At 34.1% G+C, this 18,396-nt stretch overlaps 2 protein-coding genes across 8 annotated transcripts in view; one reads left to right on the plus strand and one right to left on the minus strand.

Moving 5' to 3' along the window:
* Positions 1 to 6,348, minus strand: part of LOC149803945 (lysine-specific demethylase 5A-like) — a 103,939-nt gene extending 97,591 nt beyond the window's left edge. For all 6 annotated transcript variants that reach the window (XM_089953756.1, XM_089953753.1, XM_089953757.1 and 3 more), the window contains exons 1-2: positions 6,043 to 6,348; positions 4,832 to 4,909 (exon numbers count right to left, since the gene is read on the minus strand). In XM_089953756.1, coding sequence (XP_089809882.1) covers positions 4,832 to 4,909; positions 6,043 to 6,201 — 237 coding nt within the window. In that variant the 5' untranslated portion in view covers positions 6,202 to 6,348. The remainder of the gene's footprint in view (positions 1 to 4,831; positions 4,910 to 6,042) is intronic.
* A 543-nt stretch (positions 6,349 to 6,891) lies between these two features.
* Positions 6,892 to 18,396, plus strand: part of LOC149803946 (coiled-coil domain-containing protein 77-like) — a 63,043-nt gene continuing 51,538 nt past the window's right edge. The window contains exons 1-3 of one of the 2 annotated variants that reach the window (XM_089953758.1): positions 6,908 to 6,936; positions 12,602 to 12,616; positions 15,261 to 15,424. In XM_089953758.1, coding sequence (XP_089809884.1) covers positions 6,917 to 6,936; positions 12,602 to 12,616; positions 15,261 to 15,424 — 199 coding nt within the window. In that variant the 5' untranslated portion in view covers positions 6,908 to 6,916. Of the gene's footprint in view, positions 6,937 to 12,601; positions 12,617 to 15,260; positions 15,425 to 18,396 lie in introns of both variants that reach the window. The other variant, XM_089953759.1, reaches the window with a different exon arrangement.

Below are 18,396 nucleotides of genomic sequence, written 5' to 3' on the forward strand. Positions count from 1 at the left end.
TTATCACTTTATAAAGATACGCTAAAATACGTAAAGGACACTATCTCTTGTATGATCCAGATGTTATACTTTCTTCTCAAGATGTCAACGGAAAATATTATTTGGCTGAACCCTAAACACTGTCCATGAAGAGAGTATAATTAATACTGTCATATTTACTTGCTATTAAGTCGAGTCAAACTGCAAACAACAATGAACCTGATCTGTCACAGCATAATCTGCATGCAAATGAGAACATATGTCGTTTGCTCTATGGAGTACAAACAAACTGCACACACCTAGATCTTCTGGCACATTATGTGATGCAAGATCTGGGTCTATGCAGTTAGCAGTTGATCTGACAAATAAACAAGTACATAAAGCAATTTAATTAAAACAATCATCATTATTATTATAACTGACTTCACATGACAATGTACAAGTCTAGTGCATGGCCACCTGACTCCAAGATATTATTGTAGCCCCAGCATCTATGTATTACAAAGAAAAAATATATCCGTATTTGGTCAACCATCTGTTTTTTGTTACCGACCCTTGCAATACCCCTAGCCCCATTCCTGGGAAAAAAAATTTATTTAAAGAATTTCCTAAAATTGATTTTTCCATTTAAATGAGTTGGTTTAAGAGCTTAGTACATTATATATACTACTGGTAAATCATTATGATGTTTAAAACAAAAAATTTAAATTCTAAAAATTCCAGAAATCGATTTGTGCATCAAACTAAGCGGGTTACGCCCAGTGCTTGAAGTTGTCAGCACATTGTATATACTAATTATTATAATACACGTTTTTTAAAAACTACCAACCTGAATTTTAAAAATAGGAAACAATTTTCTTTTCTTGCCATATCTGGACTCTTGAGCTCAGGCACTGTCATGCCTTCATACCCCAAAATTTGAACATTGTCAATACAGAATTTGCAACCTTACCACTGTCAATACAAAATTTGCAACCTCACCACTGTCAATACAGAATTTGCAACCTCACCACTGTTTATTCATACATCTCTACCCTAATGTATAGGATCATGTTTGTATCATGTCCAACATTTTCATTACAAACAAAATCAAGTACAACTAAAGTGAGATCAACCATGAAATTACAAGTAAAAATTTCAAATAAAATAATCATGAAGACATTAATTTAAAAGAATTTAAAGTGACAATTAAATCTAAAAATAAGAAAAATAAAAGTGATGAGAACATCTTAAGATAAAGAAGACTGATGTCAGGATTCTAACATGAATCTACCATGCTAACCACAAGGAATTCAGCCTCTGAGAGTCACAATTTACAAAATGCACAAGGACATATCAGGCCTAATCTACATCCCTGAGCCTGCAGCGAGTATATTACAGAGGAATGGAAATTAAAAATTTTTAAAATTAAATTTCACTGGACATGATGTAGACTTCTTTTCTTGGACACGAGTACCATTGTCCCAAAATCTGTAAATTGTGTATCGAAATATGAAAACCATTTGTTAAATAAAATGTCAAAATTGGAGGAAATTAAAAAGTTTTATTAAAATAAATTTCAATAAGCTTAATTAAATTGTTTAAATTACGATGCAAACACACGTTACAAATCTTTTAAATTTACTAATGAAACCAAATTAACATTAAGTACAAGACGTTTTTTTTTTATCAAATGTTGTTACTTAAAGATTTCCTTTTTATTCTCATAATACTTTTTATCAATTTCATTGTCATTTTAAAGTGAGCCTGGAGGTCATTGTCATTTTAAAGTGAGCCTGGAGGTCACTGTCATTTTAAAGTGAGCCTGGAGGTCACTGTCATTTTAAAGTGAGCCTGGAGGTCACTGTCATTTTAAAGTGAGCCTGGAGGTCACTGTCATTTTAAAGTGAGCCTGGAGGTCATTGTCATTTTAAAGTGAGCCTGGAGGTTTTTGTCATTTTAAAGTGAGCCTCTTTAACACATTAACCCCTGGAGGTTTTTGTCATTTTTGCCTGAAAATCGAGTAGGAAACACATTTTGATGCTATTTCTGAACAGATCCGAAAACACCATATCCCAGGTGATCTTTCAATAACATACTGCCAAGTTGTGTGAGAAACATTGTTTTTCATTGGCTATTTGACTCGCGCATCAGCAGAGGGGTAAAAGTTGGATTTGTTATTAAAAAAATTGTGCTAAACGGAACCATTATTTTTGTATGGAGACCAATCTTAATTCCAAATGCCCAACTTATCCTACTTTTTGCAAAGGCTCATCTGTTTGCAGTTCATACCAGTCTGCCTTAGATCTGAGACCAAAAAGTCTAAAATCCGGACACAAAATCGGATTCCGACCACAGGCAAATTTTGGGTAGAAAAAGTCGGGTTCAAAAAATGATATTTTTTTTATCTGTGTTTTGTAGTGCAACTAGATATTCCAGATTATTTGGTATCATTGCAGAGCTACATCTGTCTACCCTTCTATAATACCACCCACTTAAGTGTATCATGCATGACCACGACGCTACAAAGCTCGGCAGTAGGTTACTACCTCCTGCCACATTAACTTGTCGCTAGGGGTTAATGTATTAATGCAAATCGGAGTGAGGTCAGTGTTATTCATTGTAGGAAATAGTCTAAGAAATCAAGTTAATCCTATAGAATTCTGCATATCAAAACTAATTTGGAGAACTGGGAAATTTTTTAATAGGCACTGAACTTCATAAATATCCTATTCGCACATAATGTAAAATTCCCACGTTCGTAAGTGTTAACAATCATTTCTACATAGGACAATTTATGCAAAAGTTGCCTCCCTTGAGTGTCATTTCAGACGTTCTTGTCATGAAAAAGTTTTCATGCAAGTTGCAACCCATAACTAGAATTCAAGATAAACTGCATATTTTTAATGAGACAAAAAGAATAAATGGCATAAAGAATTCATAACTGTTTTCAAATTATGCGCAGCAATTTTAAGTATTTAGCCTAAAAGTTTAAATACCACTCTTGTCATGAGCACAGTCCAAATGTATGAAGGCACATTTGATCAATATTAACTATGCAACTGTTTCAAGTTCCAGATGTTCTGTGCATGGTTGAAAGGTCAGTACATGATCAATGAGAGAACACTCACTCAATCCAATACAGCCATATAAATCAACAAAGAACTGTCTTTGTCACCAAAACATTTGACACATTAAAAAAGACACAATTAACTTCCTGATATGACCATTTTGTGTTTTACAGAATGCACAAAATATCCCATTCGATTTAAAAAAATGCAATTAGTTCCAAACCTGGGAATAAAACTTGTGAACTTACTGACCTCTCGCCATTGCTAAGCATAATGCAACAAGACTTGAAATTCTTTATGATAAATAAAATAACTGCACTGTAAATTGCATACTGTATAGAATTTCTATAGTTAAAAACTAAATTTAAAATTTAAGCCTGAAAATTTCCACCGGAATATTCGCTGCATAGATCTAAACCAGGCAGACAAAGATAAATATGCTCTTCATGAAAAACGTGACTCGTTAAACACAAAGACCTCAGCATACAGCCAAATAACCAATTCAATCTTTTACATGAGAAACTGAGAATACCAAATAATGCATTTGAAATTTGTCTGGAAAAAAAACATGAAACAAGCTGACCACTTTAAGATGGGTCAAAATTAATGTTAACAAAAAAAATATAAAGAAATTTCTGGCTTATATACTACATGGCTCACACCACCTAGAAAACCAGCAGGCTATTGCGATTGGCCAATGGCCCACATTACTACACAAGCAATGCAAAATCCAGAGTAACTACATCCCATTTACATACTGTATATGTAACCACATACCATTTACATACTGTTCATCCATCCCAAAAAGCTGATCCACTCACAAAATCGTAATATTGCACGTGAGAAAAACAAACATTATACTTTAACTTGTCATATAGGGGTCCATTTAAAAATGTATTTGTATTATGTTAATACTTTTCTCACATTCATGCCAAGGACATCCCTTAAATTCTATTCTCAATATAAAAAAAATAATCTGATAAAGGAATGACTTTAAATTTCATACATTTCAATCCATAAGTGTAATTTTGGAAACTTTCTTTGATAAATATAATTGGCTATATTTGAAACAGTAATTGGAAGATATGATCTTTCATTACTTCTCTATTCCTCAAAATGAGGGACAGACCAAAAACATTTGCAAGTCTTCTAACTCTAAACTAGGAGTCCAGAACCCTTAGTCTCCAGAAACTGAGGGTCCTGGAAGCAAAACTGAGGTCTCCAGAAACTGAGAAAAGAAACAAAATCCATCGGAAGTACTTCAATCTCTACATTCTTTATTTTTGTTATTACATCTCTTACAAAGGTTTCTTTTACAACCTTTTCAGGAAAATGTATGTTCAATTATATCACAATTTTAAAAACCAAGAGATTAGGGCTAATTGTTGTGGGTCCATAACATGACAAAACAGGAAGCAGCTGTAAAGGCCCATGACAAATCTACAGTCTGTCTACTTTAAGCATTCAATATTCTAAAGCAATATCATGGAATTAGATGCCAAGTTAAATTGGCTAAAGCAAATAAAAGGTGGAACCTGCACTTTGTCCAAGGTCACTGCAAAGTCAATGGGTAAGCAAGGGAAGGTCTACATTTGCTTATCAGAAAATTTTATCTTTCATTTCCAGACAGGTTTTATTTTTAACATTTTATTTATAAAAGGCAGAAATATTGGTTAGTTTTTTAATTTAACATAAAGTATACTTTTACAAAAAAAGGAAATAAAAGACAATCACTGAGATAATTAAAAGCAATGATATCAATAAGAAATAGCATCTAAAAAATAATTTAAAAAAAGTCTTACCTCGAGTTCATTAAGCCTTTGTATCCGAGGAATGAATTTAAATTTATCCACATCCACTGCAAAGGGTGGTTGCCAATCCTAAAATGAATGAAGGCACCCACTGACAAAATAATTCCAGAATTTCACATTTCAAGCTGAAAGCATCCACTGACCACTATGGAAAGTAGTCACTGTTATTCAAATGCCTGCAGGTGATGACAAATCTTGGATAACAAATTTCTCCTTAAACTCAACTATTACAAATGTTTAAAGGTAATTTTTGTAAAAAAAAAAAAAAAACCTGCCTTCTCAACAAATCAGACCACAAAACAGACTACAAATAAGTAGCCCAGATTTTAATGAACAAAAAGGCCTAAGAAAATAAAAACATTTGCTTTCTAGAATTAAACATTCTGAATAATATATAATGAATTTATCTAATAAATTTAGCATAGTCGAGATATCTTTCAATATACTAGCATACTTTTGTTTACAAAAAATCTATTTAGATATTTAAAAGATGCATATTTGGATCATAATTTATCAGTCACATTTTTGTTATCTACCACTTCTTAAGGTCAAAAATATCATTATTCCATAAAATTTGTATGGAGACAAACATTGTTGATTTAGAGTAAACCTCAACAGAAATGTAATTCTTGGTTTTAAAACATGTAACAATAATTACTTTCAACTAAATCCTGTTATTCTGATTTCTTTGTGACAAAATGGCAATAATTAAGTTGCAAATTTCACTTTTCATCACATTTCTTTTCTTCAAAATGCATTAATAAAGGGGAAAACGGTACAAATATATGAAGAATTAGACGTTTCTTTTTTTCTGGGTCAATGTGACAGATGTGTCACTCTCAACAAAACTCAATCATTACCAGTTCTGTAACAGAAAATTTTCACAAGATCTTTAATAAAATAAGTAACAAAGAATATTTATGAAAAAAACAAGAGTCTACGTATTGACAATAGTGTATATGATCAAATTTAAGCACAAGGAAATTCTAAATTTCATTATTTTAGTGAATTATGGTGTTTCAGTTCTTGATATTACTTGCATACTTTATGCAGCCCTGCCAACAAAAGGCGTCGCCATGTTTGCTGAAACAAGACGCACGTAATGACAGTTTTCTCAATATAATGAACTTGAAAGTAAGTCAGTGAGAGAAGTAACATGCAGAACTAATTCAGAGATAGCAATTATTACAAAGAAGACCGACCGGTGGTGGTTTTATTTTACATATGCCGGCTTTTTCCGCAATAGGTCTGATTTTAGCAATGTAGCCCAAAGGATCTGCAAATTCCTCCTCGTTCGGAGTGAAAACCGGTGCTTCTGGAGGCGGCTCAAAATTTAAATAAGGATCATCCAACTCGCCCATTGTTGCATTATCAGTAGATCCTGAATAAGTGGAATGAAAGAGCTAAAAACACAAACAAAAATAAAGAAATCGTAGTTCCATGTGATTTTCCACAAAGTTTATGTCATGTTTCAACTGGGACCGAACAACACCCAAAACGAAGACAAGATACAATAAAAGTAGTACCATGGAGTTCTCATAAAAAGACCGTAAAAATAAATATCTCCAACATTTAAAATAGAAATTATCATTATGTATTTAAAAATTCAAAGTGTAATTAGTAGTACTTTAGTCCATGAGATATATTTTTTTAAATACAAGCGTTATTTCACGCGTCCTGGCGAATGAATATGTGTTGACTAACTATGATTGGTCAGCTAAATATAGGTAAACACGGAGTAAATTTGGCGAATAGGAAATGTAGTTTATTATTAAATTTGCTTATTGAACACAATAATACGTATTATTCTCTCTTACATTAATATTATAAAATTATCCCTTAGCAAGATTCCTATTCTTTATTTCTTTTGCCAGTGGTGTGCTTTAGTAAACATTGTGTACTCTTTGTCATAGAAACATAGAACGTAAGGAAAGAAAACCAGTCTGATTCATTCTGCACCAACTAATCTAAAAACTGAAAAATAAGTATGGTTCCCCGTTATAGTCATTGATAATATAATGTTTAAAAAGTTAATCTAAATTGGAAGCCAGTCTAAGACATCGCGGAAATTTCAAAATGGCGGCTACTCCATCAAGGTACTGTTAGGGAAAACAATTGCACTCTATAACGGGTTTAGAATATAATCTAAAGTTGGTAAATATACCATTTCATGATCAATGTTTACACTTGGATTTATCATATTTTCTTGCTGGATTATTTGAAAATAATCAAGGGAGTATCTTCTTTCAATTTTTTTTTTTTAAAGCAGACAAATGTGCCCAGGCTTGTTTGAAGTTCTGTTCATGGTTCTAATCATGAATAATTTCCATATGCAGGCATTTTAAAATTTTCTTATCTTTAAACTTTATCTGTTAGACATAGACATAGATACATTTTATTACACAGTTTGCATTACAAAATAAGAGGGGGGCCGAGTGGTCTAAAGCGCTCTCCGTTACGGATCACTGCCCTCTCACCTCTGTCTGCGTAGGTTCGAGTCTCGGATTCGGCCAATGTGGGTATGTGAGAAAGCTTGCCAGTAGCTTCTCGAGGGTCGGTGGTTCTTTCTGGGGATTTCCTGGGTTCTTCCTCCACCATTAATACTGGCCGCCATGTATAGCCTATCTTGTGCTGAAAAATGGCGTTAAAACATACAACAACAACAACAACAAAATAAGAGACACGAGCTCGTTGGCGTTATTTTACCGACTATAAACAATAACTTAAATAGCAATTTGTTTAACAATCAGCCTTTTTTATTATTATTATTTATTATTATTATTATAATTTATTATTATTATTATTATTTATTATTATTATTATTATTTATTATTATTATTATTATTATTATTCTTGACCGCTAAAGTGGCCTAATAGTTAGAACGTCCGCTTCGGATGTGGGAGGTCGCGGGTTCGACCCCTCGGCCGAGTCATATAAAAGACATAAACATGGAATTAACAGCTGCCTCGCTATTCGCTCAGCATTAAGAGGACAGTAATGTGACTGGTTGGTCTGGTGTCAGGATAATGTGTCTGGGTGGGACATCATGCTACATGTTCATGATGCTCCAGTGCTAGACTATTAAAACAGACATCATAGCAGTATGACTGAAAAATTGTTAAAGCTCTGTTAATAATCTAACATGCACACATTTTTAATCTTTACATTATTTTAAGACAGGGCTGTACTCATGCACAACACAGGGGCTCGTGTTGTTGTTTACAATTGACCTGTCAAATGTGTACCATTTAATAACTACAAGGGAGAACATTTGTCTCCTTGCTTGCACGACCTGTTTAAAAATAAATGCTGATATTTCAAGCTATGCTTTGCATAAGTTAATAGATTTGATAAAGATATTTAGCTCAGGCAGTCAGCTGTGTATCCCTGTAAATATTTTTATCATGCCCGCTTAATATTCAAGTGAGATGCCACTGAATGGAATAATGTCCTCTCATTGGTTAAAAGAAAATGATGTCCAGTATTTATTTATATTTTCAGTTGGCCAATTATGAAGGTAATATTCCATTAAGCGTGTTGTTCTTGAATTTTAAGCGGGTGTTATCAGGGCCATGTTGAGTTGTAGCATGGCAAAATGATTTGGGATTCCTTAAAGGTATGAGATTAAATCAAACTTTTGATAGGGATACACAGTTGAATGCCTGAGCTAAATATGGGTATCAAATTTATTAAGCATAGATTGATATATCAGCGTTTATAGGTCGCGCGAAAAAGGAGAAAATTGTAAGCAATGATATAAGCCCCTGTGATGCACAATGGCTTGTCTGTACACGTTTGATGTAATTTAATTCCCCAGACATTAAATTACAATGCACAAATTTCAATTTACATACAATATTTTGGTTTACTGTCCATCAACTTTCTAATGTTTACATGAGTCGTGATTTTAGATACACTATATACAAAAACAAAAGCAGACATTCTAAAACATGTACTATGCAAACATATAGGGTATAAAATCTTCCATCACTGTGAGTTAGAAACTCATGCCAACAGTTATGTACTCAGTACCTAAAATCAAATGTACAACATATAGGGCACTTGTCTGCAACAGTTATGTACTCAGTACCTAAAATCAAATGTACAACATATAGGGCACTTGTCTGCAACAGTTACGCACTCAGTACCTAAAATCGAATATACATCATACAGGGCACTTGTCTACAAGCATTTTGAAAGGGCAAAAATCTACAAAGCTAAGTATACAGCCAATTTTTGTAGCAAATTATTTACTTGTGTTTACATAAGGAGTATAGTATTTACACAGTAAACTCCCAGACCAGGACTTGAACAGAGATTTAGAACTATTAAAATCTGAGGATGTTCGTAAATTATTATGGAGATAATTTTGTTGCTGCATACCAAAAGATGCCTTGATGTTCTTTCATTTGGTATTTTCATACCTAAAAGAAGAAGAAGAGTTTAAAAAAAAAAAAAAACTACCAGATCATTTAAATATGCATAGTTTAAAATTTTAAATACTTAAGTTGCCATGGTCTTCATCCTTCGGACGTGTAGAGTTGAAACATTTGCATTGTCCATTAGTTCTGAGACTAACTTCAGAGCTCTTTCTTGGAGTTTTTCAAGCTTGTTCATATTTGTTAGACTACTGAAGTGCCAGGTTATAGGAGAGAAGTTGAAGTTTGGCATAATGAAACAGTTGTACAAAGCCAGTCTTCCTTCAGTTGTTAGGTATTTTCCAATTTGTTTAAGTAGATTTTTAATTGTTTACATGCACTTGCTTTAGTGACTTGCTTATTAAAATTTAGCATAAAGTCCAAAATGATTCCAAGAAGTTTTATAGAATTCTCATAAGATATATTTACCTTGATGGAGGAGAAGGTATGAAGTTATTTGCTGGTTTTCTTTCTAGTGCTATAGCTTTGAACTATCAGGGTTTGCTTTCATATCATTGTTGGTAAACCATTTTGTCAACATATGGCAATCCGTTTCCAAAGTAGATTTCATAATCAAGTCCTGGTGAGCGTAGGCAAGTGTATTATCATCAGCATAGTTGTATAGATTACAGTTGTTTATGAAAAAGAAAATGTAAGTAATAAAGATATTAAAAGAACCAGACTAAGAATGGATCCCAAGGGTACAGCTTTATATAGATATTTGTCCCAAAACTAGTCGAGTTTCCAACTTCCCAGTGGTACAGCTTTATATAGAGATTTGCCCAAGAACTAGTTGAGTTTCCAACTTCGACCCATTGTCTCTTGTTTGAGAAGTAATCTGCCAGAGTATTTATTGCAGAATCTGAAAATCCATATAATGCCAGTTTCTCGAGGAGTTTATAAGGAAAACAGTTGATTGGAATAGTTTGTTTTGGTCAAGCACTTGGTATAAGTGTTCTAATAGCCACATTCGTGTTGTTTTATGCCGCTGATGAATGACAAGATGGTCTTCAACTTGACTGAGAAAAATCTGCCAGTCTTCCATCCAATACACCATCAGAGCTGCCTTCTCATGAGAAAAGTGCATGTAGTCACTGACAAATGTTCTGGTTGAATTTTCAACCTGTGCAAATTTGGGATATTTTTACAATAACTGCAAAACATCTTTTCTTCCGAGTCAATAAATTCAATCCAGAGATAACAATCAACCCAATGAAAATTTCTCAGCCATTTAGTCATGTCATATTTGACCTTCCTGCCACAGATTCTGATCTCTTTGGAGAAAGAGCTACTTCACGCTCATTTGCAGTCTTACATTTTATCCATCCACTTTTGCATGAATTTTCCTTTTCCAAATCTTCCTTATTACAAAATAATATAATTTGACAAACTCATAGCCAGAGAGTAAACATCAGCTTGACAGCTACTTCTAAAGCGATCATAACATACATTTTGTCGATTAAAAATGGACGGAGACAACTCATTAATTAGCATAACTATATCTCTTTAAATACAATATCACAAAATTAATTGAATCTTCTGTTTAATCAGTTAAAACTTAAAGAATCATTATTGTAATCAGTTCATAGAAGAAATAGTCAGAAATGTTGGTTAAGTTCCTTTCATTAATTTAATTACACTTACTCACCAGATCAAAATTAGATTGGGCCATTCATGAGGAACATGGTTGCTTTAAGTTCCTTTCATTAATTACACTTACTCACCAGATCAAAATTAGATTGGGCCATTTATGAGGAACATGGCTACTTTAAGTTCCTTTCATTAATTTAATTACACTTACTCACCAGATCAAAATTAGATTGGGCCATTTGTGAGGAACATGGCTGCTTTAAGTTCCTTTCATTAATTTAATTACACTTACTCACCAGATCAAAATTAGATTGGGCCATTCGTGAGGAACATGGCTGCTTTAAGTTCCTTTCATTAATTTAATTTCACTTACCAGATCAAAATTAGATTGGGCCATTCGTGAGGAACATGGCTGCTTTAAGTTCCTTTCATTAATTTAATTACATTTACCAGATCAAAATTAGATTGGGCCATTCGTGAGGAACATGGCTGCTTTAAGTTCCTTTCATTAATTTAATTACACTTACTCACCAAATCAAAATTAGATTGGGCCATTCGTGAGGAACATGGTTGAGTAAGCTGCTTCATTTTCAGCTAATTAGCCATACCGGCTTTGTGTTGTGGGTGTGTTTTGATTTGCTCTCTTAGCCCAACAATGCACACTGACCAGCATTAGTAGTGAGACAGGATGTAAATAAGTTTTAACATAGAAAGGGGTTTATTCAGGCGTTAATTATGCCCCAAGGGCATGAATGGCCAGATAAAAGTATATAAGATAAAGTGATCAATGCATGAAAATAAGGACTTTTGAAAATGGGAAGAAAACTTGTCCTGGACTAGCAACTTGGAAACCTTTAGTTTTACTTTCCTGACTTAAAAAATTAATAGTCCAGTATGTCAGGCTGTTGGATTTGATCAGCCCTGCCCCACAAGGTAACTGCTTGTAAATATTATTTTTTAATTTAACCAAGAAAAAAACTTTATTAGATCCACTTCAGTGCGGTCCTGTGCTTTAGAACAACAAATTACCAGACGTGTTTTCTATCAAGGCATGGTACAAAGCACTGCACTGTGATGTGATATGAAATGAAACAAGTTTATTAACTTAGTCCATCAAAGTACAAGACTATTGACGTTTGTAAGATTTATTTACTTCTTTAATAAGGCTAGTACAAGTTAACCATTTAGCTACAATGCTGTATGCAACAGATTTTATATTTCACAAAGGTTGACTGTGATGCATGGAGGAAGCTAGTGTCTTCATTCTTTTGTTAGATTGACTGGGGGAAAAAACTTTTTCAGTTCATTAATATGAAAATAAGAAAATTGTGTATTATGCATAGTTAAATCATGTATATAGTACCAAAAGTAACAAATTATGTACATAGTACCAGAAGTAACAAATGATGTAAATGTACATAGTGCGAAAAGTAAAAAATTAATTACATGTACATAGTACCAAAAGTAACAAATTATGTACATGTACATAGTACCAAAAGTAACAAATCTTGTACATAGTACCATCAATATAAACTGACACATTGTAGTAATATGACTGAAAAATTGTTAAGCTACGTTAAAAATCCAAATCACACACACACACACACTTTTAATATAACAAACCAATTAAGTAGTACCAAAAGAAAAGAATTTCAAATAATGATTTTTTTTCCGGTACCATTTTTCTTGCCAGACTCAATAGTGGTATTGTTTGTTACTGCCAGAGTTCATCTTTTTTCACTTTTATTTCAGAGTTCGCTTTAAATGGTAAGAAAGCATGATTAGTTTTTTTGTTTCCTTCCTTGTTCACAACAATTTTCTTTTATTTTCAGCATTTTTTGTTTTTTCTCTCTTGAGCTGTTTAAAAAATCAGCATGCATGTATTTTTGCATGAAAAATCAGGATGCAATGGCACAAAAAGACATTAAGATGTGATTGGAAGTCGAGTGTCCAGTGACACACCACAGTAGACTATTTTGACTGATCTGTTGATAGGCCAGCACCTCTTTGTCAAAAGTACCACTGAGCCAACTTTGCCTAACAAGGAATGTTTGTCTATAATAGGTGTAGCATAAGAGTGTAACTGATTGTCACTGACTTTTCATGACATCTTGTCTAATCTCACTGATATTAATTATCAAACTTTGGAGATTTCACTTCTCATGAGGTCATGTCTGAGCTGACTGACATATCACACTGGATATTTCACTAACTGCTTTGACATCATGTCTAAGGTGGCTTACATATCACACTGGAGATTTCTTGCACTTCACATGTGTAGCCTATGCATTGGAAATGAGAATTTGATAAGTGGCTTTCTTTGAATGTTCTGGATTTTGTTTTATGCTTAACTTTTATTTTTAATATGTAAAGTGGATTTTGATACAGGACTCTCAAGGACTTTTATTTTTAATATGTAAAGTGGACTTTGATACAGGACTCTCAAGGACTTGAGCTTCTGCATTAAATTAATAGGTAAAATTCTCAGTGGACTTACCTGAATTTTTTATTTTAATGCATCCACGTGATGTAACTTATTTTCTCCCAGGACAATCCACTTTTTATATTTTTGGTTAGCCACACGGCCAATTTGCTGAGTAGCTAATGACTAGACTTAGGTAAACAGGCAGGAAGCCAATGTGACTAATTAACAGTTAATCCATCTTTGGTGTGACTTTAAAGAAACATGTTTTATTGAATGTGTATGTTAACACTTGCGATTGTTTGGCAAATAAATAATGCCCTTTATTTGAAAAATGATGATAATGCATATATAAATGGTGAAAGTAATCTATGCTTTCTCAGTTTGAGTTGGACAGTACTGTTGAATTATCAATATACCATAATAATAATAATAGTAATAATAATAACCACTACTTTGTTATGTGTGATTTAGACTAGGGTACTACAGTATCAGAATGCAGAAAAATAATTTGACTCATAAAAAAGACATGATTGCTAATAAGCATGTGTAGACAAGAGAACTTGAACTTGGAATATATATTTAATACTGACTCCGTCACAACTATAGTTAAGGGTGTTGACAAAAATGATGGCAGAACCATGACCATGAGAACTTAGATACCTCAGTGGGAAAATCAGTTCTGTGGTTGAATAATGTGGAAACAGAGAGTTTATTAAAAGAAATTTGTGAGTTGTGTATTACTGATGAAAAGCAAAACCTTCCATTTGAAATGGAAATACTAACTTGCAGTCATCCTTTAGCTGTCACAAGTTTAACCCCACTTGTTTAATTGTTGCTGAGGATTGCTGTGCTGTGCAAAATGAAAACCAATCCCATATGCTGTTGAGGAAACTCAAAATTGATGCAAAGAAGTAAGACTGCAAAACAGAGCTGTCCTTTTGAATGAAACGCTGAATAACTTGATCAGAATATTTGGAGGAGCATCCTATACTAGAAGTCTTTGATGACCGGAATGGCATAGATTTGTTTCGTCGAAGAAAAGGAAAAAATGAAAAAATTAACCCACCTGTCTACTGCTGTGGGAGGCTAGCTCTTCTTCCTAGCCAACAATTGGTATTTCACTATCAGCATACTGCAGAGCAATTATGGAATGTGTACATGCCTGACTTCAGTTTCAATAACAACACAAGCCCGAAACACCTAGTTCACAATTATATCCATATCTATAAATACTAAACAATAATAGCTGAAAAAGTCACACCATACAGCATAAAGAAATTTACAAAACCAAACCATGCCACCTTAATGTACCATGTATAGTTGATTAAGTATTTTTACATGTTGGTAACTGCAAACTGTAATCTAGGTACTGTTACAATTAATTAGTTACAATTAATTACAATATATTGTTTCTGCAATACTTATTTGACGTCTTGGCCAAAATAACATTCCTCATGTCTCTCAGGTTTGAATAGACTGCACATGAACATATAATCACTGTGTTTGTGATAAATGTACAACACAGAATTTTCTACTTGAAGATAAACTTTTGCTTAAAATCAAATGTTAAATGTTAGAATGAGAAGTAGAAGACAGTTTGAATATGACTATCTATATATATATATATATATATATATATATATATATATATATATATATATATATATATATATGGGTGGTCTTCTCAACATAAGGGACTGTTCAAGGACTTCTTAAAATAAACAACAATTATAATCCATGAACTTCAAAAAATAGAGGGCATTTACACTTTCAAATGTGTATTTCATATAACAAGTCCTTTGTCTCTTGAAGGTCTAAAGTTCAGGGGTTGTTTTGTTTTCTTTCCTGTCCTAGGAAAATATTCCTGAAATTAAGATTTAATAAAAGCATCAAATTTGCATTAAATTGATTAACCTAAAACTGGCTGTACAGGTAAAGCAGATATCTGTTTTACTAAAGTTGAAATTGTTTTATCATTTCTTCCAGTCCAGGAGGGGGTATCAAAAAGGATGTAACCTCAAAAGGCTCAACTGGTAAAAGAAGTCGACCCACCACACCAATCATGAACACATCGTTGACAGGAAGTGATAGCAAAATTGACCAAGAAAAGAGTGTTGATGAAGACCTACCAAGCATTAATGAACGTTTAGGTATGGGTATATTTTGGATAAAAAATTTCCCCAAAATGAAAACAATTTCAGTATTATATGTCCACAATGTATTTATCATGAAATGCATTCTTGGCAAGTCAGAAATGTATATCACTGAGAGCTGCTTTGTATATAAAGATTCTCGTCTTGATCTAGTTATCATTGTTTTGTTTTTTCTTGTTTTTAACTCTGTCTGTCTTTAAGTCAGCACAGCAATCTTTCACTTACTTTTTCTCCTAAACCTCATAATGGAAAATGAATATAACTCTGTAGCTGACCATCTACAGGAAGGGTGTTATTGTTTGAAAATGTTGTACATGTGATGTTGATCAGATATGGCCATTACTTAAAATAGACAACCTTCAACATGACTTTCTCATTTGAATAAATACCCAATTGTACTAATGCTAGGATTATAAACTCCACTACCTCTTAATCATGCTCTACCAGAAAGATGCGGGCTCCCGAGTGGGATCACTGCCATCTCACCTCTCTCTTCGTGGGTTCGAGTCTAGGATTCGGCTAACGTAGGTATGTGAGAAAGCTTGCCAGTAGCTTCTCGTGGGTCAGTGGTCCTTCACTGTGTTTTCCCAGGTTCATCCTCCACCTTTAATACTGGCTGCCGTGCATAGCCTATCGTGTGCTGAAATATGGTGTTGAATCCCACAACAACAACAACCAGAAAGATGCAAGCAATTTATCATTTAGGGGGCAGGGGCCAGTTTTTATGTACAAATTTAATGCTGCAATCAATGACCTAGTATAAAAAATCATAAATACACGAGTGAGGTCAAAAAGTTCCATATGTTTAGATACCTATATTAAAACAAAGCATAAGAATATTATTCACTTGACCAGAGAAGTCAATGGCAGTTCATAGCAGAAGAAGTTTATGCACCCCAGCCCCTATTTTATAGATGCATTTTTCACATCCAAAGGCCATTTTTGACAGCATATTTTGCTCACAGTGCAAATGCAAGCCCTTTCCCTGGATTAAAATTTTGTAAAACATTGTCTACTAAATAGCTTGATGCAATTCAGAATAGTTGTCATCCAAGCAGTTTTTGAGATATTCTACTTGCCTTGAACCCACGTGTCTACTGCTGTGGGAGGCTAGCTCTTCTTCCTAGCTGACTATTGGTATTTCACTATCAACATACTGCAGAGCAATTATGGAAGGTGTACATGCCTGACATCAGTTTCAATAACAACACAAGTCCGAAACACCTAGTTCACAAATATATCCATATCTATAAATACTAAACAATAATAGCTGAAAAAGTCACACCATACAGCATAAAGAAATTTACGCAACCAAGCCATGCCATCTTAACGTACCATGTAGACAAAGGGAAAAAACTCTTACCCATTACGTCCCCTGCCACCACTATAGTGCTAGCCATTAACCAGATGGTTATGAGTTTACACCTTTTGCTCTGTACCATTAACACAGTTCCACAAGACCTGATATTCTTGAATATCTTCCCAATTTCAACCCATTCCAACTGCTCAGGTGGTCTAGTGGTTAGAGCATCCACCTTGGATCTGGGAGGTTGTGGGTTCGATCATACCAAAGACTTACAGAAATGGTACTAACTGCTGCCTCGCTTATTGCTCAGCATTAAGAGGTTAGTGTTAGGACTGGTTGGCCTGGTGTCAGGATAATATGAATAGGTGGGGCATCATGCTACATGTCTGCAGCATGATGCCCCAGAGCTAGACATCACTATAAACTGCCACACTGCAGACATCATAGCGATATGACTGAAACATTGTTAAAGCTACATTAAAAATCCAAGTCACACACACACACTTGTCCCAGTCCTGCAAAAAGGCATTTTGGTTGCATGTATTAATGCCATTGCTACATGTTGCAATCTTTGGGTATTTTTCGTATATATGTGAATCTTTTCAAAGTTGTTTTATTGACATTGTCCTTCAATACAGTATTATTGGTAGCTGGTTGTATATTCATGCTCACTGAATAGATATTTATTATAAGTATTATTATTCTAATTTGTGAACAGTTTTTATTTTCCAGACTGGCATTCTTGTCATTTCATTTAAGCAATGAAGTGCAGTAAATGTAACAAATATAAAACTAATGAAGACACATGTGACATGTCTTGCTTAAATGAAGTGTTCATCATTTGTATACTTCATTGTACACTCCATGGATGGCTTGGAGTTAATGGGGTAGTGTCCCCCTTTACCTAGGCAGCCCAGTGGGCACAAGTACCCATCATGTCTGAACTTGGTCAAAGAAACTGTAATTCCGAGTACATGGGATATGTTTTTCCAGCTAGCCCAGCCACACTGCCTGCAGTACAAATTTATGAGTGACTATGAATTCATGCTGACATGCCACACAATAGCATGCAGAGTTAAATCGTGATCCAGTTACTGAACTGACCAACCAGTTGATAAGAAAAGAAAAAGTAAGAAGAAAAAAAGGCAGTCTGTCTGAGCGGTAGGTGAGATGACCAGTAGCACACTTCTCAGCAATACATGGACGCAATACAAGCATGGAGTATTTTGTTGAATCTCATATCACCATCACTGCTTCATCTCTTGTTCAGCCAGCTAGCTATACCTCTTGTCTAATGACCAAGATCTATAACTTTGGCAAACCATGCCACACAGACAGTTCCATGGTATAAGAGCAGCTGATCCATCTGTCCTGCTGCATGCACAGTTCCAGAGCTGACCATCCAGCAAGCAACTGAGCCAGCCATCTAGCAATCTCTCTGGCCATCCATACCAGGAAGATAAGCTGTGGCATTTCTGTTGCCATTTCAGCCATCTAGACATTTATATGTGACTTATAAATTGAGGATATGCCGTGACATGGGAAATTATGGCAATGCCCAGTCTATTACTTTTGAATGTTCTACACAGGCATTGAGGTAGTGCCTGAGGAGGACATTTCCCACTGTGAATTCAGATTTAAAATAGCTTTATAGGAAATATAT

Source organism: Sinohyriopsis cumingii, chromosome 3 (genome assembly GCF_028554795.1).
Source record: "Sinohyriopsis cumingii isolate HCF-2022 chromosome 3, ASM2855479v2, whole genome shotgun sequence".
Lineage (NCBI taxonomy): Eukaryota > Metazoa > Mollusca > Bivalvia > Unionida > Unionidae > Sinohyriopsis > Sinohyriopsis cumingii.